General features: G+C 43.9%; 1 protein-coding gene across 1 annotated transcript in view; it reads left to right on the top strand.

The window, feature by feature from the left end:
• LOC109930066 (misshapen-like kinase 1) overlaps positions 1-21,067 on the top strand; it is a 119,772-nt gene extending 98,705 nt beyond the window's left edge. The window contains exons 18-24 of the mRNA XM_048620061.1: positions 3,698-3,841; positions 4,716-4,850; positions 6,342-6,442; positions 8,372-8,521; positions 8,990-9,149; positions 10,631-10,770; positions 12,544-21,067. Of these exons, the coding sequence (XP_048476018.1) occupies positions 3,698-3,841; positions 4,716-4,850; positions 6,342-6,442; positions 8,372-8,521; positions 8,990-9,149; positions 10,631-10,770; positions 12,544-12,627 (914 nt within the window). The 3' untranslated portion in view covers positions 12,628-21,067. The remainder of the gene's footprint in view (positions 1-3,697; positions 3,842-4,715; positions 4,851-6,341; positions 6,443-8,371; positions 8,522-8,989; positions 9,150-10,630; positions 10,771-12,543) is intronic.
• Positions 21,068-21,321: the final 254 nt, after the last annotated feature.

Below are 21,321 nucleotides of genomic sequence, written 5' to 3'. Positions count from 1 at the left end.
TTGGTGCTTCACACCTCCTTGATCCATGCTAGACCGTTCATATCCATTTCCATCTTGTTCAAGTCACGCTGACTGCTTATCGTTTTGTGGGAGGGCAGAAGTCCTGGAAATGGAAACAAATTGTATTAGATAAAATCTGAAGGACGCAACATGTCAGAAGCATTTGGCTTCTAAAAGACAAGTCAATATTTTGCAGGCAGACACCTTTTCACAAATTGAGGGATGGGCAGTACAAAGAATCTGCCCAAAACATGGTCAAAAATTGGAAATAAAACTCAGTGTATAGATAGCAGACCAGTTGAGCCAAAAATGCCAATAATCAAATTGCGTGTGACATTTAAGGACATTCGTGTGCGACAGTGCAGAAAGGGCTGTGATCCTGATCCTTTGTATCTGAGGTCTCCAATAACTGGATGGATGGACAAAATGTGAGTTTTTGGCCTCAAAGGTTTACAGAAGGGTGATCTGATGGAAGATCATTGAGCGAGCAGACAAAGTAAATCTGGAAAGTTGCCCCTGAACTAAACAGTAAAGGCAATGTTGGTAATCCTAGTATTAGACGGGGAGGCAAGAGCATGGCAAGAAGCAAGGGAAGTCTGGGTTAAACTGTGTTTATTTCAATGCTAGAGGCCTGACACATAACGCAAGTGAATTTGGGGCATGGATGGGTACGTGGGACTGGATATTACAGCTATTAGAGAAACTGAGTGAGGGACAGGACTGGCAGCTCAGTGTTCTGGGGTGCAGATACTATAGGAAGGATAGAAAGGGAGGCAAGCGAGGAGAGAGAGTTGAGTTTTTAATTAGGGAGAATATATGGGTAGAACTGAGAAATAAAAAAGTGGGAGATCACTTCGATAGCATTGTACTATAGGCCCCCCAGTAGTCAGCAGGCGATTGAGGAACGGATATGTAAGGAGATTGCAGATAGCTGTAAGAATAATAGGGTGGTAATAGTAGGTGATTTTAACTTTCCTAACATCGACTGGGACTGCCATAGTGTTAAGGGCTCAGACGGAGTGAATATTGTTAAGTGTGTCCAGGAAGAATTTGTCATGCAGTATGTAAAGAGCTCTACTAGAGAAGGGGCAAAACTTGACCTCTTCTTGGGGAAATAAGGCAGGGCAAGTGAAGGAAGTGTTAGACGGGGAGCACATTGGAACCAGTGACTATAATTCCATTAGTTTTAAAATAGCTATGGAAAAGGATAGGCTTGGTCCATAGAATTTAGTAAGTTTGTAAGTAAGTTTGTGGATGACACCAAGATTTTTGGTACAGTGGACAGGTGAAGAAAATTATCTGGGAATAGTAAGATCTTGATCAACTGGACCAATGGGCTGAGGAATGGCTGTTGGAGTTTAATTTAGGTAAATGCAAGGTTTTTTGCATTTGGAACGGCAAATCAGGGCAGGACTTACATAATCAATGGTAGGGCCCTGGGGAATGTTGAGATCTAGGGGTACAGGTTCATAGCTCCTTGAAAGTGGAGCCACAGGTAGACAGGGTGATCAGAAAGCTTTTGGCAATCTTGCCTTCATCAGTCAGAGCATTAAATATAGGAGTTGGGACGTCTTGTTGCAGCTGTACAGGATGTTAAGGCCAATTTTGGAGTACTGCATGCAGTACTGGTCATCCTAGTATAGAAAGGATGTTATTAAACTAGAAACAGTGCTGAAAAGATTTATTACCTGCACAAATGAACAAGCAAGAAGTTCATTACAGCCAGTACCATCAAGTTGTTAAAACCTGCTCACAGCCACGTATAAACATGTAGCAGATTTCCAGGTGGCTTTGTGGTTGTGAAAATTCCTCAAATCTTTAAAACACAGCTCTGGTGGATAATACAACACTGTAGGGTTTTGGTGACTTTTTCAATGGGCTTACTGACATTTGCAAGCTGTAAATACCTTGTGACACTTTGTTTTAAAATGATGCTTTGATCTTGGAATAAAAGTTGCACCAGCTTAAAATGGTGAGCTGTCCTTAACTGAGACCCACTATCCACTTTTTTTTTGGTCTAATTTATATCTCTAAGACAGGTTACAGTGATGGTTTCAATTCTGTGCATTGTATTAGTGCTATCATCAGAGAGTTTGCCAAAACCTTCTGCACATCATCAGTTCTTCTTCCAGGGAAGGTACAGAAGAGGTTTACCAGGATGCTGCCTGGAAAAAGAGAGTATGAGCTATACGGAAAGGCTAGAAAAACTCAAGTTGTTTTCTCTGGAGCGGTGGAGGCCGAAGGGAGAAGTGATAAAAGTCTATAAAATTATGAGATGCCTAGATAGGGTTGACGGTCAGAATCTTTTTCTCCCCCAGAGATGAAATGTTTAATACTATGGGGCATGTGTTTAAGGTGAGAGAGGGATAGTTCAAAAGAGATGTGAGAGGTAAGTTTTTTTTACACAGAATGCTCTGCCGGGGTGGTGGTGAAAGCAGATATGATAGGGGTATTTAAGGGACTTTTGGATAAGTGCATGAATATGCAAGGAATGGAGGGGAATAGACCAAGAGCAGGCAGGAGGGATTAGTTTAATTTGCTGTCATGTTCAGCACAACATTGTGGGCTGAAGGGCCTGTGCTGTACATTTCTATGATCTATGTTCTATGTCACTGAGACCTTCTCCACAAGAAAACAGGCATTTTGACCTTGTGCTGCTGCAGCTTGCAGTGTTCTTGTAATCTGGTATTTTGAGATTCCAAATCTGACCTGACACTAGATCATAGGACTTTTATTCCGTAACCTGGTTTAGTACACTCTCAGGCTAGAACTTTTGGGCCCTTCCATAGTGGAGAAATGCACTTTTTTTTTGTTTGTTCATAGGTTGAGGCCATCGCTGGCTGGGCCAGCATTTATTGCCCAGAGGGCAGTTAAGAGTCAACCACATTGCTGTGGGTCTGGAGTCACACATGTAGGCCAGACCAGGTAAGGATGGCAACTTCCTTCCCTAGAGGATATTAATGAACCAGATGGGTTCTTCCCGACATTGTCAGGAAAATAAATTCCAGGTATTTATTGAATTCAAATTCCACCATCTGCTGTGGTGGGATTTAAACCCAGGTCCCCAGAATGTTATCCGGGTCCCTGGATTAACAGTCCAGCGATAATATCACTTGGCTATCACCTCCCATCATGCATTGCATTGGACTGCAGAGCTGGGAATGATGGCTGCCAGTTTTGAGCTTTTAGTACAGACGGGAATGCATCTTTAAGCTGATACTTTCAGTGGACTCCAGAGGAGGTGCTGCACTGTTAGAGGTACTTTTTTCAGATGAACAATGAACTGACACCCTGACTGCCTGTTGTGTGGTTGTGACTTGCTGGACTATTGGTAGAAGGGCACTCATTTCTGCTTGTGTTTTGGCCAATCACTAAAAATAGTCTATCTTTTTCATTTGGTGTATGTGGAACCTTGCTGTACATGGATGAATTGCATACAACACAACCATAGTTGTAAAATGCTTGGGGATGTGCAATTAGCTTTTTAATAATTTTTTTTCAGTCCTCCTCAGTTTGGTGTACACTTTCTTTTCTTCCTCACTTTGCACTCACATTCTTAGTCACCTCCCACTTTTTGTTCACTTTCTCTGCCCCTATTTCCTCAGATTTGTGACCAGTCAGTACTGTGTTAACAAAGCTTTGTTGTTCTTCTGGTTGTTCTGTGCCTTGTTCATTGTACAATCTGTGTTTGCTGAAGGTGTGAATCTGCTGGTGGGCACAGAGAATGGGCTGATGCTGCTTGATCGTAGTGGGCAGGGCAAAGTCTACAGCCTCATCAGTCGCCGACGCTTCCAGCAGATGGACGTTTTGGAAGGACTGAACCTCCTCATCACTATATCGGGTGCGTATCATTTAGAGACTGATTTTGAAGTCACTACGCAGAGCAGGAACATGCAGTGAGAAAGCTTCCTATGTAAAATGGAGGTAGGACTTCAGAAAACTGTGAAATCTGAGTACTGAGGAATGTTATTTTATCCTTACCCTATTGCACAGCCCTTTCCACCAAGCTTAGTGGGCAGGAATTGAGAACAGGAATATTTTCCAGTTGCCCCTGTTTTCCCACCGTTATCCCGATCCGGGGACCAGTTGCAGCACAATGAGCAATTCAGGTAAAGTCAGAAACATCTGTTCCCATGATATGCCACACCTTGATTGCATGAGCAGCATAATTCACTGCCTCTAGCTCATGATGGTATGGAACAGTAAGGTCCTCTGAGTTGGTCTGAAGAAGTCCCCTTCCCTCAAAGGAATTCATTTAATAAATATGGAATTAAAATTTTGTCTGATGGTGACCATGAAGTCATTGTTGTTAAAAACCTGTGGTTCACTAATTTCCTTTTTAGGAAAGGAAATCTGCTGCCCTTGCTCAATGTGGTCTACCCTTGACTCCAGGCCCACAGCAATGCAGTTGACTCTTAAGTGAAATGGCAGAGTAAGCCATTCAGTTCTAGGGCAGTTAAGCACTGGTGATGGCTTTGTCAGTGATGCCCGCATCGCCTGAAAAAAATGAAGGCAATAAAACCTCCCAAAAGAAGTAAAGATGAAAAAGAACCCCCAACATTACCATACAGCACGTGCTTGCTTCAATCCCCTCTACGTCTCCCAAGGGGAGAAAAAGAATGATGGCTCTTCATTACCATGAAGAGAAATTGCTAATATCTGGTTGTTAAAGTTGCTGAATTCTGTTTCAAATGTTGTATTCCCCACCCGCTCAGGTAAACGGAACAAACTGCGTGTGTATTACTTGTCCTGGCTGCGAAATAAGATTTTACATAATGATCCAGAGGTGGAGAAGAAGCAGGGCTGGACCACGGTGGGAGATATGGAGGGCTGCGTGCACTACAAAGTGGGTAAGTAAAGAGCTAAGCATCACTGAGGTGACTAATTCCTGACACATGTTGGACTTACAATCACATGCAGCAAGTGAGTGTGAGCCAGCAAACGTAGCCCTGTCAGTTGGACAGTTCTAAAGGGAATGGTACTTCTCATACAACGAATGTCTCTTCTGAAAAGAGCTTGGTTCAATGGGCAGTCAGCGTTTCAGCAGATGGTGCTCCCTGCTACATTGAAAGGTCTGTATTTGCAATAACCCACGTTTAAGATCGAAAAATGGAGAGTCCTTGTTGACCACACTGATTATTAGTTCAATGCTTGGACAAGACATTGATAGGAGTGACTGAAAAACCAGCTATCTAGTACACTTTAGTAGCTGCCAAGGCTCATCTATCAAATGGGATTGTGGGTGCAAATGCGTTCGATTTCAAAACATACTTCAGTGTAGTTGGAGAGCATTTAATGTAGTCGAGGGACGAGCGTGATGACTTAACTGGTCGTCCCTACCTCTGGATTGTACCGTAAAGATTAGAGGCATTTTGACCCAATTTGCTGTGAGGAAATCCCACACAATTCGGAGCCATGTGCTGAGTTATACAGCATAGAAACAGGCCATTCGGCCTGTTGACCAACAAACACCAAACTACACTAATCCCATTTACCTGCACTTGGTCGGTAGCCTGCTATGTTCTGGCATTTTAAGAACTCATCCAGGTGCTTTTTAAATGCTGAGAGTACCTGCCTCGACCACCCTCTCAGGCAGCGTGTTCCATATTTCTGGCTTCTTGGGGTGGAAAAAAAAGTTCCTGAGATCCCCTGTTAAACATTTACTTTCATTTTACACCCACAAGTGCACAGTTTCTAGCAGGGTGGCAATGGAGAGGAATCACAGCTATTCCTGTCTTTGGTCTCAGTTGTAGTATCAAGGGAGAAACCTTAGCTACTCCTCTTTGACATTGGCCATTTACAGTGATCAGCTGCCGCCAAGGTGAGCAACTTGTATGTAGATTATTTTTATTACACTTTGCCTCTGTTTCAGCTGCTCGGTGTATTAACTGACTGTGGATGTTAGAAATCAAAGTCGAAACGAAAAATGCTGTGAATACTCCCCAGGCCAGGCAGCATCAGTGGAGAGAGAAACAGAATTTTTCTTTTAAGCCATTGACTTTTCATCAAAACCTTTCACTCTCAGCTCTGCAACCTGAAAGGTTAACTGTATTTCTCCTACCACTGGTTTTGTACTTCAGTGCATTAACCTATTGAGATGCATAAGGTCATGAAGTATTGTTGCTTAATTTTTACCATTATTGTAAATGCTGTGCTGTGATTGAGTGGAGTAATCTGAGTTCATTCCGTTTCCTTCCTACCCCTCGAGGGATGGACGAGCTCAAAAGACTGGCTGCTGCAGAAAGCTGGCTACACCATCCCCAGTCACAGGATCAGGTTTATCATCTATGATCTTGAACTTCATGGGAGATGTAACCTTTCCATTGCTATTTACTCTACAGTGAAGTACGAGAGGATCAAGTTCCTGGTTATTGCTCTGAAGAACTCGGTTGAGGTCTATGCCTGGGCTCCGAAGCCTTACCACAAGTTCATGGCTTTCAAGGTCAGGTTTCATTTCATAGCTGCTCTCCATAATAACCTTCACCTTAATAGTCGATGAAAGACAAAGCCTGTTAATATTACAGATAGAAAGGGCGTGTATTTGACAAAAATAGTCCAGCAAAGCCGAAGATGAGAATCATTTCTGTTGGAGTTAACAAGCATTAGGAGATATTTCAGTACTTGGTGAATTTTAAAAGCCGCTAATTCAAAGGGGGATGTCAGAATAGATTTGCAACAAAGAAATGACTGAGAGTTGCATGAAATATGGTGAATGATAAGGAGGCCCTGTTGGCTAGTGGTAATACAGCCCTGCAAGCTGGTGCCGATAGCGGTTGCCCATGAGGTGTGGTTATAACTGGAGCAATATTGTTGGAAGAATGATGTAAACAGTTTAGGTGAAATAGTGCAATTTTAAATTTGACAGTGAAAAGCGGGGTCTGGGGGTGTTTGTACTCGCATCCCTGAATGTGCAGGTCAAGTTAATTGAGCAATTGATAATCACAATAGATTCTGAGCTTTGTAAGTTACCAAAGCCAGGCAGTTAGGCTGAACTTTGAGAACATACCTGGACTCTTGTGTGCTCTCCATATGAAATTGTAGGAAGATCCTGAAGGTCTTGGATATAAAAGAGATCCATTATAGTGGTTCCAGGGATGACTGATTAATGGTTGGGACCCTAAAGATGAAAGACACGGGGAAGAAGCAAGCCATGATCCTATGTCTCCACCTTTGTCTTGCTGGATAGGTCAGACAAACAGTAGCTCTTCCTCTTCAGAGAAGGTTGAGGTGATTTGATGGAGATGTTTAATTTTACGAAAGGGTTGGGGAGGTATTGGCCTAGTGGTATTATCACTGGAATGTTAATCCAGAGATCCAGGTAATGTTCTGGGGATCTGGGTTCGAATCCCACCATGGCAGCTGGTGGAATTTGAAATATCTGGAATTGAGAGTCTAATGATGACCATGAATCCATTGCTGGTTGTCAGAAAAACTCCTCCGGTTCACTAATGCCCTTCCGGGAATGCTTACCTGATCTGGCCTACATGTGACTCCAGACCCACAGCAATGTAGTTGACTCATAACTGCCCTCTGGGCAATTAGGGATGGGCAATAATTGCTGGCCTGGCCAGGGTGCCCTCATCCCATGAATGAATAAAGAAAAAAGTCAGAAAACTGACGGTGCAAGTGTTTCCAGTGACTGAAGGGTCAGTAGCCAGAGCACAATAGGCAAAAGAGCCAGAGATGACGTGAAGGTGATGGTCTTTGAGCAGTGAATGTTCTGATTTGGCGTGCAAGGTAGAGAAAAGATGAAAAAGGAGAAATACTTGAAAATGAATTGCAGGGCTATGAGTAAAGAGTCAGGTGGCGGGTTAGACATAAAAAGCTGGATTGTACTTCAAGTGAGCCCATTCTAAATTGATGGACCAAAGGTCCCCCCCTCTGCTGTGCTATTGTGTCGTTCCATTAAAGTGGACAAATGATGGTCAGGAATCTGCTTCACAATTGACTCTGTTTTCGAACTTAAAACATTAATCATGCGACCTATGCCTGTTCCCTTGGTGAGTGTGATTAGTAGATTATAAAGAGAGTGAAAAGCTTCATTTACGTGCCTGTCACAGGCTGAAGGTGGTCTAATTATTTTTTCCTGAAAATACTTTTGAACTGTAGTTTCTGTTGTAATATGGGAAAGGTAACTAGTAATTGAAATGTCCTACAGACGACGAAATGACCAGATCATTTTTTTAAAATAATCTGTTTGGATATTTGAGGAAGATATTTGAAATAAAACAATGGGTCATTCTGGACTGAGCCTCTTTTTAAAATAGTGTCCTTGATAAAATCAGTGTGTTTGGTCAGCATTGTTAGAAAGCACTAATTATTGAAAAGTTTGCTGGAGAGAGAATTTCATTTGTTTCCATTTCTTTTCCAGTCGTTTTCAGATCTGCCTCACAAACCAACACTGGTTGACTTGACTGTAGAAGAAGGTCAGAGGTTGAAGGTTATATATGGATCCATTACAGGTTTTCATGCAGTTGACGTGGATTCTGGAAACACCTATGATATTTATATCCCAGTGCATGTGAGTTGTAAGGAGTTGGTGCTTTTTCCTTCACATTGAAACCACCACCTAGAAATATTCCTTTCTATAGATAATATAATGACTTTTGTGGAACCTGTTGCTAGGTTTTCTCCACTGCGGGTTGAAAACAGAAGAGTTTAGGACACAGATTTGGTCATTGTTGCTGTCTGTGTCCGTAAGAGGGGCTGAAACTTTCACTTAGAGATGATGGTAGGAGTCAAATTCTGAACCTACTTTTCACACATGGTGCAGGAACTTGCAATTCAATCCTTGAAAAGCCAGGCAATAATTGGAATTTCAAAACTGCAACAGATATTTGTCGAGTAAGAGCGTTGAAAGATATGGGTCAAAGGTGGGTAAATGGAGTTGAGATAGCAGTTGGCTTGGAGCTAATGCCAGAGATGGGTTGAATGACCAAACTGCAGTCCCCATGTACCCCTGAATCTTCTGATTTCTTTCTCCCTGTAGATTCAGACCCACGTCGTGCCTCATGCCATTGTCATTCTACCCAACACAGCGGGAATGGAAATGCTTTTGTGCTATGAAGATGAGGGAGTTTATGTGAACACTTATGGCCGGATCACCAAGGATGTGGTGTTGCAATGGGGTGAGATGCCGACCTCTGTTGGTAAGTTGCCCATGCAAAGATCTCTCCATGGGGATTTCTTAGTTTTTTCCAAATTCCCTGTTTATTCCCTGAGGGAAGCCAGGCTGTAGCTGCTGAGTGTAGTCATTGCTCGCTATGTCAGGCATGGAGCCAATGTCTTCGGTCCCAGCCCCATTCTCAGTGGGCAGGCCAAGTGAAAGCCCTTTAGACAGAAGTTACTGAATGTGAGGAGCCTTTGACATTTGACTCCTTCAATGTTTCATGACGGCTCTCAAATCGCAAATAGAGTTTCTAGATTTCTGTGGAGCTGTTGACTTTTTCTGCTGGGGAAGCCCTCTCCAGCTAGGGGCAGTTTCATCCTCAACACTTTTGTGTCACTTGATGTTTCTATCTATAATCAGTAGCTTTATAACTTTCAGTATCGTGCAATAAAGATTGACCCTTTTTACAATAGTCAGACTATTGTAAACATGAGCCAACATGCTCCTGCTGATGCCGATACATCATTCACTGGCCCACGTGAGAGAGCCCAGGCACATGGGACAACAGGCCATTCAAGTATAGCTGATGTCATTACATAATTACCCAGAGTTCTTCCTTGAATTCTGACTGATGTTCGCTCCACAGCAAGCATCAGCACGATGTTATTTGGTCATTGTCACGGATTCTGGGTCTCTAAGCATTTATAGACTAATACTTGGCCTCCCTTGACTGTTAATACACATATGTAGCCATCAAGACCTGAGAAGAAACTCCAGCTAGGAGCTTCTGACCCAGAGGAGTTGCGCCACAAGACTTACTCCCTTTCTGTGTAATCTTTTCCAGCCCCATAGCCCTCCTATATATCTGTGCTGCTCTAACTCTGGCCTTGTGCATCCCTGATTTTGATCACCCCCACCATTGGTAACCAAGGCTTCAGTTGCTTGTGCCCTATTCCCCCTCATGGGAACATGGTAGTGGTTGTATCATTGGACTGGAAATTCAGTGACAAACTAATCTTTGCGGATAAGGATATAAAACACACCATGGCATCTGGTGTAATTTAAGTTCAACAAGTGAATGTGCAATTTAAAGATATTTTCAGTGGTGGTGATCATGAAACTATCATTGCTGTTAAAGTCCATCTGGTTCACTAATGTCCTTTTAGGAAAGGAAATCTGTCATCCTTGCACAGTCTGGCCTATTGCAGACTCACTGCAATGTACTTAACTCTTAACTACCCTCTGAAACAGGCTTGCATCTCTACTAATCTCATGATGTGGCTCGGTATCACATTTTATTTTGTGAAGTACAGTGGGATGATTTGTTCAGTTACTTATAAATATAAGTTTAAATAACTTATAAATATAAGTTATAAATAAATTTATAAGCTATTGTTGAATAGTGACAGGACAGCTGATGTATGCGTGCAGCTGTGAGCAACCCTCCCAAAGTCCAGTAACACTCTCGAGCTGATTTCCCTTGTGATTCCTCTTGTAACTCTGCATTGTATGTTTACTCAGCATACATCTGCTCGAACCAGATCATGGGTTGGGGTGAGAAGGCAATTGAAATTCGCTCTGTCGAAACGGGTCACCTCGATGGCGTTTTCATGCATAAAAGAGCTCAGCGGCTAAAGTTCCTCTGTGAGCGAAATGATAAGGTAACAGTCCATACTGTGGAATGTGAAGTCTCTCGTGGCTCTCTTAGTGAGGGTCAAAAGTAACTGAGTCTCTCAAAGCTGGGAACACTTCTGTTTCAATCCCAAGTGCACATCAGCACTGGCTGAGGGGGCAAAACAGTCACTGATCAATTAAGGATCTGTTCAACTTGTTGCAGTTTGAAAGGAGATGTCAGGAGCACTCTGACCCACATCCTACCTTTTGACTGACATATCAGAGAGAACCTAGAGTTTTTGACTCAGTATGTCTAAAAGTTGGGTTGGGACATGAGCTAAGAAAGAAGGGTGCTATGTAGAGATGGGGCAAGACCAGAACCAGGGACTAAAATACAACAACGTTGATGATAAATCCAGCTGTGATTTCAGGAGAAACTGCTTCAGCATAGACAGGAGTGGCAGTGTAAAACTCAGTAGCACAGGGAGTGGTCAAGAGTTGAACAGCTTTGAGGGAAGCTGGGTAAACAGGTGAGGAAGAAGGCAATGGAAGTTTCTGCTGATGGGGTGAGATGCAAGAAGTGGGTGGGAGGAGGTTCACATGGAACAGAAATGCCAGCATGGTGCAGATGGGCTGAATGGCCCATTTATTTTCTATTGACCTAAGGCAGAGGTGGGAGGTAGATTCTGATTAGTTTTTGGGGAAGTAGTTTTTAGATGGAAATCATGAGGGGCCTGGATAGGATGAAAAGCCAAGGTCTTTAGCCCCAGGGTAGGGGAATCCAAAACTAGAGGGTATAGGTTTAAGGTGAGAGGGGAAAGATTTAAAAAGGAACCTAAGGGGCAACTTTTTCACACAGATCGTGGTGCGAGTATGGAATGAACTGCGAGAGGAAGTGGTGGAAGTGCACATTTAAATGGCATCTGGATAGCTACATTAAAAACAAGGGATATGGGCCAAATCCTGGCAAATGGGACTAGATTAATTTAGGATATCTGGTCGGCATGGACGAGTTGGACTGAAGGGTCTGTTTCTGTGCTGTACAACTCTATGACTTTGTGGAGTTTAAAACACAAACAGGTCAGCCACAATCTTATTGGATGATGAAGCTTGCTTAAGGGGCCATGTAGCCTACTTCTCCTAATTAATTTGTTTTTGTTAGGTGAGGTTGATTTGCTTATTGACACTGGAATAGAAGTGAGGATTTTCATAGAATCCCTACAGTGTGGAAACAGGCCATTCGGCCCATTGGGTCCACACCGACCCTCCAAAGAGCATCCCATGCAGACCCATCCTGTAATCTTGCATTTTTCTCATGGCTAACCCACCTGCAAGGCAATTTAGCATGGTCAATACACCTAACCTGCACATTTTTAGACTGGGAGAAAATCGGAGCACCCGGAGGAAACCCACGCAGATGCAGGGAGAACATGCAAACTCCACAGAGTCACCTAAAGGTGGAGTCGAACCCAGGTCCCTGGCGCTGTGAGGCAGAAGTGCTAACCATGGAGTCATAGTGCCGCCACAAGATGTGGCCGCTACAACTAAACTGCAGATGACAAGCTCAACGGTATGGTGGATTGGCCATTCTAAGTTGCCCATAGTGTCCAGAGATGTGCAAGCTGGGTGGATTAGCCATAGGAAATGCAGGCTTTCAGGGATAGGGTAGGGCGGGGTGGGTGTGGGTGGGATATTCTTCTGGAGGTCTTCTGGACTTGGTGAGCTGAATGGCCTGCTTCGACACTGTAGGGATTCTATGATTCTATGATCAGCTTCTTGTTTGTTGAACCATTTGACATCTACCCTTTATTTCGCTCCAGGTGTTTTTCGCTTCTGTCCGTTCAGGTGGAAGCAGTCAAGTTTACTTCATGACGTTAAATCGGAACACAATCATGAACTGGTAAAAGGGACAACATGTTGGACTACTGAAGTGTTGGATACTGTAAATAAGGAGAACGACGCGTTTTGTAGATCAGAGCTTTAAAACAAGAGTTGAAAGGCCTCGGGAAGGTTTCTGTGGAACTTGCGGTGGATTCTCGTGCCTCAAAAGATGTTGTTGAAGCTGTTCCTTCACAATTGTTGTTTTCCTTCCCCAGGCTGGAGAATGAACTCGACAGCTTGGCTGCAGTCACCCAGCATGCTTTTCCCTTTGGACACTGAGGCTGCTACTTGTTGGTGGCATGTCACATGGATGGAGTGTGCACATGGTTGAGGTCATTGGGGAGGGTTGGAGGGTTGGGGGGTTGGCAGGAAATGGGGTGAAGGATAATGATTGGAAATAAGCCACTGTTCTAGACAGGAGAGTTGGAAGCACCCAATACCAGTGTGACCCAATCTGTGCCACCTCAGGCCTGTTGCCAACAGATACTAGTTGGGAAAGCCTGGTTTGAGCCCAGACTGGCAGTCCGGATGATTTCGGGGTATTTTATTTTGCTTATTTTAGAGTAGAACTAAAATAGTTTTGCAAATTCCTTTCATGCATCCAAACATTTGCGCAAAGAAATCATGTCTAGTTGCATCTAACTAGGAAGCTGAAAGGTGTGGGCCAATCCGTTGTTGATTTAAGGGACCATTCAAGTTGACAGAAGGATCGTACACGCCTCAGGTAAGGTGGTGAGGGGTGAATCAGAAGAGACACACCAGCATCACAGTACCATTTTTGTTAAAATGTCATCTCAAAATATCTCTTTGAGGTGTGTTTGTTTGGCGATTATAGGGCTGTACGTACAGTCTGGGCAAACCCCAGAGTCTAGATCACCCCAGATGCTTCAAAATGTCTGGTAAAGTCTTGCCTACCCACATAAAGTTCGGCAGATTGTTTGCTTGTCTATCTGACAAGTCAAATCTGTGATTTCTGTCTCTCTCTTGCCCCCTGCGCCCTCACTCTCTCTCGCCCCCTGCTTGCTCCCTCTCTCCCCTGCTGTCTCTTTCTTGCCCCATATTCACGTACTGTGTCTCTGTCGCCCCCTGCTCACATGTTCTCTCTCTCTCGCCCCCTGCTCGCATGCTCTCGCTCTCTCTCTCTCTCTCTCGTGCTCTCCCTCGCTCTCTCTCTCACACACACCCCCTGCTCATGTGCTCTCTCTCTCGCCCCGCCTGCCTCTCTGTCTCTCCCCTTCTCGGCTGATTTTGATACTGGTTAGTACAGATGAGGATGGCAGCATGTGAAAGGCATAAAATGGCTGTGACAGACCACATGGTTCCTCGCTGTTTCTCATCATTTAAACCTTACGCTCAATCTTGTGATTTCCCAATCACCCTCCCACTTTCAGGGACCACGTTCCCTTCTCAAGAGTGATCCCCTCCAGCTTCCCAACTGAGACGCATGAATGATTTCCCCTAAGTAGGTCGGGGGGAGGTACAGAAGCGTGACAAGAAATGAGGAGTGGGCCAGTGATTCCCAAAGATGGGAACAGCGTGTCCGGAATTAGCCTTTCAAGTGGTCTGCTGTTGCCATGGAGACTCCGGGATATTTGCCTTTGCGTCTTGCTGGCTGCCTTCTGTAGAGCAGGACGTGCTGGTTTAAAATTAAGCATCAGAACTTCCCCTGCAGGTGCTTATTAAAGTGACGACTGATCTCTGTCTGCCACACTGTCTGCAGAATTCCCCATGTGCTGTCCAACCCAATGTGGCTCACTGTGTCAAGTAGGAAGTCATTCAGACTGAAGCCTGCTCCCTCATTCCTGCTCCTCTGTACCGCAGCTTCCCTTTGCTGTGTCCTTCCCCGACACACTTGTCCTAGCATTTTCTCTGTCTCTCCGATTGTGTATGATCATGAGGGCCAGGTTTCTCCCTCTTTTCCTCCGTTCTTCAAGATGTCTTCTCACTTAAACCACTAGCTCGGCCTCCACCTCAGTCAGTGGGTCAGGGTCTCCCTGGAGTGAATAGCATTTTTGCTTCTGCACCGACACCAAAGGCTGTTCCAGATGGGATTCGTGGCTCGGGTGTGAGGCGTTGAACCTCGCTAGATTTTGTGGTTGGGCTTAGAAGATCAGCGTTTGTGTGTGTTTGAGATGGGGCTGTTGTCATCCAAGCTGTATGACAACAGCAAGATGGCGCGGGGCCAAACTCTCATGGGCTTCGGAACTATCCACGATTGAGGAACTGACTGCAGGCAGGGCAAGTGGCTGCATTTCATGGCAAGAGACATGTAATTCCCATTATGCTGTTTGACCTGGGACCATGATGGTAATGGTGAGGCGTTAGGGTTTCTGAATACAGCCAGGTACACTGTGAACTGACTGATTAGTGCTACTGGTTATAGGGCTTGTTTTCATGTCAGCTCTGATCATTTGGCTGCTGCTATTTGTCTGGAGTCTTACTTCGTTTTTTTTTCAGAAAATTTGGCTCGGAGACTAAGTCTGTATCCCTGTATTGTCAGAGTGTGCAGTGATGCTCCTTGAACGTGTTTTGGTTGTATCATTTGGTCTGCTCATATCTTTTGAACTTCTGTTCAATACCACTGCATTTGATGCTCTCAAAGTTCTAGCAAAATAACATTGAAGGAGCTGGGGGAGAGGAGAGAACTCCTGCTGGGGTGGGCTTGACTTTTCAGTCTGTGAACTGTCTGCAAAGCTGCAGCCTCTAGGACTCCTCATGCCTGCCCAGAAATCTCTGCCAGTTCAATGTAACCGAACATAATTTTGTGTGATGGCATTCCATTAAAATGGGATGTGTGGAATTTACAGTGTTGTTTCACATTGAGCTTGGTTTATGCAATGGTCTAGTTAGTCATGAAGTAAATTTACATTGCAGGGATTGTTGTGATGGCAATTGCCAGTGTTCTAAATGTAAATTAAATAGATTGCTACAAGCAGCAGGTAGTCTATCATTAATTCTACACCCACAACAAAAATTTGTAGAGCTGAGGATTTTGTAGACCTCTGCTATACCAAAAGCCGGGCAGCATGAATGGTAATTCAGGGAGCTGCAGTTCAGTGTGTTTATTTTTAAATCAGCTAAGTTGCAAATTTTGGTGAGATGATGAAAGGTAAGACAGTAAGTGTTTTTATACCCTCATTCGTCCTTTCCCTGATGCTGGTGAGGAGAGAGATTGCAGGCATGAGTATAATATGATAACTCGATTTGACAAAAGGGTGGAGCAGTTGATTTCACAGAGAGAAATGGGTCATGCACTGACTGGAGACAAACATGCTGTCTGTAAATGATTTAAGAGTTACTCATTTGATCTCCTGTGGTGAGGTGTTTCGGGTTTCTGAACTAATATAGTCTTGCAGTGAAGCTTCAAGAGGCCAAGGGAGTGAGCTTCGTTTGACCCATAATGTGCCATCGTAAGTCAGTTTCCATGTTAAGTTCCTCCGTTACACTCTGGCTGTCGTGTACATGTCCATTATAATTCACCCCGTGTAAACTTTCTGTGCAAATTTGTCATGTTTCAGTTACACCCTCCTGCCATAATACCTCCTTTGTAGGAGTTGGAAATTGCAACAATACAAGCCAACATTCAAATGTGTTCCGACTGAAGGCTGGAACCAGACTCCATCCAAATTGATTACTAGCTGTCTTGAACATATGTCACCATAAACGCCAAACTATAGTCCGCTTCCAATGGCTCATATAGTTGAACAAACAAGGGTTGAATAAGAAGGAAGACATCTCAATGAATCAAAAACGTACTGCTTTCATTTGATTTTCCTTTGGAAGTTGAGTTTCAAACAAAGATTGACAGGTTACCCTTACAATGCATTCTTTTGGTTGAGTGACAGGGGAGGGTGTCTGGCCGTATCTGTTGTTCCTTTGGTAGCTTTAATTCAGAACACCCCCGTGCCCATTCCCCATTCGGCACCTCCACCCCCCACCAAAAAAATAAAATCTCTCTCCTGGGGAACAGTGGATGTGGAACCTGCCCCGAAGTGTTCAAAAGCAGCAGGCCATTTGTACTGAACAAAGGCGATTCTGCGAGGATGATGTCTGCATAGGTTTCTGCCCGACATAATTCACAGTGTGATGTAAGAAACTGCCATCCCCTCTGTCTAATTTGGTATCAAAATCAGGGCCCATTCTCATTTAACTTTGAGCCTTTTTGAGAGACTGCACAGCTTTGACTCAGAGGATCTGTCTTGACAAAAATCCTTCACCCTCCCCAACCCCTTTTATTCCTGTAAATAGCTTTAAATGTTCACCCTATACTATAGGGTCAAAGTGACATGTGAACTAAGTTTTCTTCTTTTTGGCAGAAGAAAAGGCATTAAGACAATCGAGATGAGGGTGAGTGTTTGGGTACTCTGTGCACTCGCATGGAGGTTCCGTGTGCGTACAAGAACTCCAGGTTGGATTCAAGTGAGCATTCATTGTCAGTGGAACTTCTAGTGTTGGGGGATTTGGCCAGGGAGGCGGCTGTTTCCCTGCAGTTGCTATTGTAAAGGAGAAGCAGTTGGGAATAACTATTTTTAAAAGGTTATAGATTTAATTCCTCGTCCTGCATAGCAGGATGAAGGAGACTATTAAGTTGTGCACTGCTCAATCGCACTCCCAGTCATTTTAAAGAAAAATATTGCACATCTGAGTGAACTCATGTCCTTGCCAAGTATGTTCAAAACCTCAGGGTCACTGGTGTTTGCTGAGTTGTGCTCTTTTTTCCCTCATTTGTCTCAAGGCAGTCACATTGTGTGGGGTTACTTTCTATGGTCCCATTCATTCTGCTTTTTGCTCCCACTGCCATCACGTGCCAGTGGTTTTGAACTGGATGTGCTTTATGCCAGTCATATCCTGCGTATGTTGCCAACAGCTCCCAGATTGGAGTGGCCTTCCTGGTCAGCCTTTCTCTCCCTTTGAAGTAGGGATAACTTCTGTGTGGTTAGTACCCCCAGCCAAGACCTAACCCTAATTCTTCCCTCTTTACCTGCCCTTGCTTTGCTGCTCTTCGCCCGAGAGCAAGGAGGAAGCTTGAGGTGGAACGATTACATTGCAAGGTTGCTTTTATTGCTCTTGTTGATCATGTAGAGAGAAGTATCTCTCACTGAGGAATTCTGCTTACATTTGCTCCTTTGAATTTTGATGCTATCTTCGAAGATTCATCAACATATTGGGTACATACAGGAGTGTTGACGTGCTCCATGGGAAACGTGCTAGTACCATTAATCCTTCATCCCTTGAGAGTGTGCAACCTGCATTGCCCTCGATCCAAACCCCCTAACCATTCCAACCATGTGGTCCCTGGGTCAGCTTCTTCTCCGAAGCACATGAGAGAATCAGTATCTACCTCCACCTTTTGCACGTGACCTGCCGCATGGGTAGAAGGCTCTGCAGGACATGCATTGGACTTATCAGCCTTCTCAGAACCTATCAAACCAGAGTGAACACCAATCAACCTCAATCCCAGGGACTACATAATAAGAAGTAGGCAAATGTCTGAGCATCCTAGGGTAACAGGGAAGGGTTAAAGTTCATCTGGGTGTCAGATTCCCTTTCTCTCTTGCTCTGAGTGCAAAAAGCTCAAAGATTGAGCAAGGCACTTTAAGTTAGAAAATAACTAATTAAATTTGACATCAAACCAAGCACTCAATTCTGGTAAAACCTAATAGCTTTCCTTGCAACCAGCTTCTAGTGAGTAAAGACATGAAGACCAGATTGTTGTGGGATGGTGGTGAGGAATACCTTCCAGCACTACCCTGAGCTGCTATTCCGTGTGGTTCTCTGAATTGAATGGCTGCTTTGTGTGGCATCCTTTAAAGTCTACTTCTTTGGCCGTAAGGCCATACCTGGGCCCTTTTAAACACTAGAGAATGTGTTATCGCTTTGTAAGCTGTGCATGTTTATCTCGGACTGTCATTCTTGTTTCTTATCAATTATTCGGGTTGTGTTCCCTCTCAGACTCCAGGCAGACTTCCAATGTCATTAAACACTTATTTGTCCTAAAAGGGATGGATATTTAACAGAGACCATCATGTATGTACCTTGATTACGGTCAAGCTGACTGATCTCAATTTAGCCAGTGCGTTCTTTGGCCAAGTCATCATTACTTCAGATATGTGTTAAATGCAAATCAATTTGGACAAATCCAAAATCCTTCAGCGGTTACTGTTGTTTGTTGATTGTCCAGAGGCTGTTAGGCTAACATGGGGTCTATCAGGTTTGATTAATGTCGATCATTTCCTGCTGATTGTTCAGCTTGTGCTCTCCAAGAGTAGGTGAGGGGGACCAGGAGCTAAAGGCGTTGGTTCCCCAGCAAGGTGTAGCATCTTCAGGCAGGGAGAGAGAGAGAACCTCCCCAGGCTGTACATGGGGAGTTGGGGGATGGTATTTTCCTCCTCATCCCCTGAACAAACATAAAGCGTCACTGGGAGAGATTGACAGTGCTTAGCTTGTGTTTGGATTGATTGAAGTAATTAAATCAGGTACAAAGGGCTAAATGTGATGGAATGGCAAATATCTATCCTTCACTTGACCGCTTTCCCAGTGAGGGTTTGACATGGAATCCTGACGCACATGTTAGCCTGTAACGAGTACAGAGAGTGCAGCAACACCGTGACCTCCCTAGTGTGCAATTAATGTGCAATCAAACATTGTGGAGTCTTTGTTTCTCTTTTGTTCTAATTAATGTTCGCAAAAGATAAAGAACTGACAATCTTGTTTCCTTTCCAAACTGAGTTGAATGCTTTGATTTGAAAGCCAGCGCAGTGCAGGGGGTTGGACTGCGGCCTGTGGAGGGGTTGATTGCATGCTGCAGAACCTTTTTGAGCTCCAATGTCACTGGCAAAACAGCTTCTTGTTTCTCAGATTCTTGGTGTCTTTGCAGTAAAAAGGTAAATAAATCTCAAACTGAACCGAGCATTGCTGGTATTTGTACAGTATGTTGTACCTGGGAAAGACTGGTGCAGGGAGCTCTGGGCTTTGCTTTGTGCTCCGTGGGTGGTGAGGGGTTTTGGGGGTGATGGATCTCGATTGTTGACAGTGGCAGTCAACAAAGCTATCGGCTTTCCGGTTCATTTGGAATGTTTTATGTGAACCAATTCTCAAAACGTGGAAGGTTGATGCCTGTGGATCTAGAAAATTATGTTGTCCAGCCAGCATATTGAAATGATTCCAAAGCCTTGCTTCAAGTAGCCTGTCCCAAAATTAGTGTTGCATCAGCTGTTAAATATTGCTGCTATAAAATCCTTTTGCAGGTTTGACCAGGCACTAGTTCTAATCACGGATTTGACATTTTACACTTGTTTCTTTTCCTCCTTGTTTCTGATCTACCACTCTGCCAACTTGTCCGGAAATTAAACAGATTGGTTTTGAAAGGGTTAAAATAACAGAGGCCAGTGCTTAATCTGCTGTTCTTAGTCAGTTATTGTCACTCATGTCACAGCTCCAAAGCGTGAAAAGGTGAGTGACAATTGGCATTTCAACATTTTATTCTAGTAACTGGACTGACTAAAAGTGGAGTGATCCAAAATGCCACAGAGTTCAAGTGAGCTACAAACTTTCAGACAATGTGTTTTCACTAGGGACTTTGGCATAGTGGAAGAAAGTTTGAGATCATTGCATCTTGCTGGTGAAGAATTAGCCCTTTCCCAGTGATTGTAATCCTCAACAATCGAAATTGGCTGCTTATGTTTAGCCTGGTGCTGTGCTTAACTCATCAGACAGATTGACCAAGACGATGAAGTGAAAATTACTCTCCATTGCTCTCAATCCTTCCTTCCCTGCTGTCCCATATTGGCCACCCAGGAAACACAAAGTGGCATTTACTGCTTTGACAGCCTCATACTGTTTGTGACGAATCATACCAGTAAAATGGAGTCGCAATGCTCAATAGGGATGTCATTGCCTCCAAACGAGAGCAACAAGCGACCCAGCCAGCTCGAGTACCAGTCTGCTTCCGGTTTTAACCCTTTTCAAATGTGGGTCAAATACCTTTTTTCTAAAATAAAATGTATTAATTGTCTTACGAGGGATTTTTAACTCTCTTTTTCTTTTGCTATCAGAGAATGAACACATTCCTTTGCAGTTTTGTTTTTCGAGATTAGTTGCATCCATTCCCGGGTGACTGCATGGTATTTGGGGGGAGGGAGGGGCGCTTTGCACCAGGAGATGCCTGTTTCCTTGCCCCTACTGCCATTGGTACCATGCTGTAAATCTCTGGCTGGCACTTGTTCTGTCGGGAAAATAATACCTGTTTTTTTTTATTCTGTGGCCATGTCACACCCCCCACTTTCTGTGGCCCTTCCCAATGAATGGACTAATGACTGCTGGAGCCTTGTCTTCAAGCCCAAGAGAGTTAAGAATCCCTGTGTAAGTCATTCTGTGTCTTCAATAAATGAATGTATCTTGTTTGACATAATTTATGGTTGGATAATTTTCTTTTTTGTTTGAAAAATAAATTCTGCCCTCTGACATTTTGTTTGGGTGTTTAATGGCTCATTGACTTGTGTTGTTCATTTGCCAGTTCAGTCTGTGTTGAAGGTCTGTCCTTCAGCACTGAGTTTTGTCCTCTTCCGATTCCTCGATGGCCTTGCCCTTCACCTAATCCCTGAAACCAGTCTGATGTCTCGTCCTTCTCATAAGTGGACCTAAGGCTGATGGTGAGCCAGGAGCCAAGAACAGAAAATGCTCTTTGACAGTAACTTTATTTTTGTGAATTTGGACTG

The sequence above is a fragment of the Rhincodon typus genome, chromosome 45 (assembly GCF_021869965.1).
Source record: "Rhincodon typus isolate 14 chromosome 45, sRhiTyp1.1, whole genome shotgun sequence".
NCBI lineage: Eukaryota > Metazoa > Chordata > Chondrichthyes > Orectolobiformes > Rhincodontidae > Rhincodon > Rhincodon typus.
This window is presented reverse-complemented; position numbering and strand designations above follow the sequence as displayed.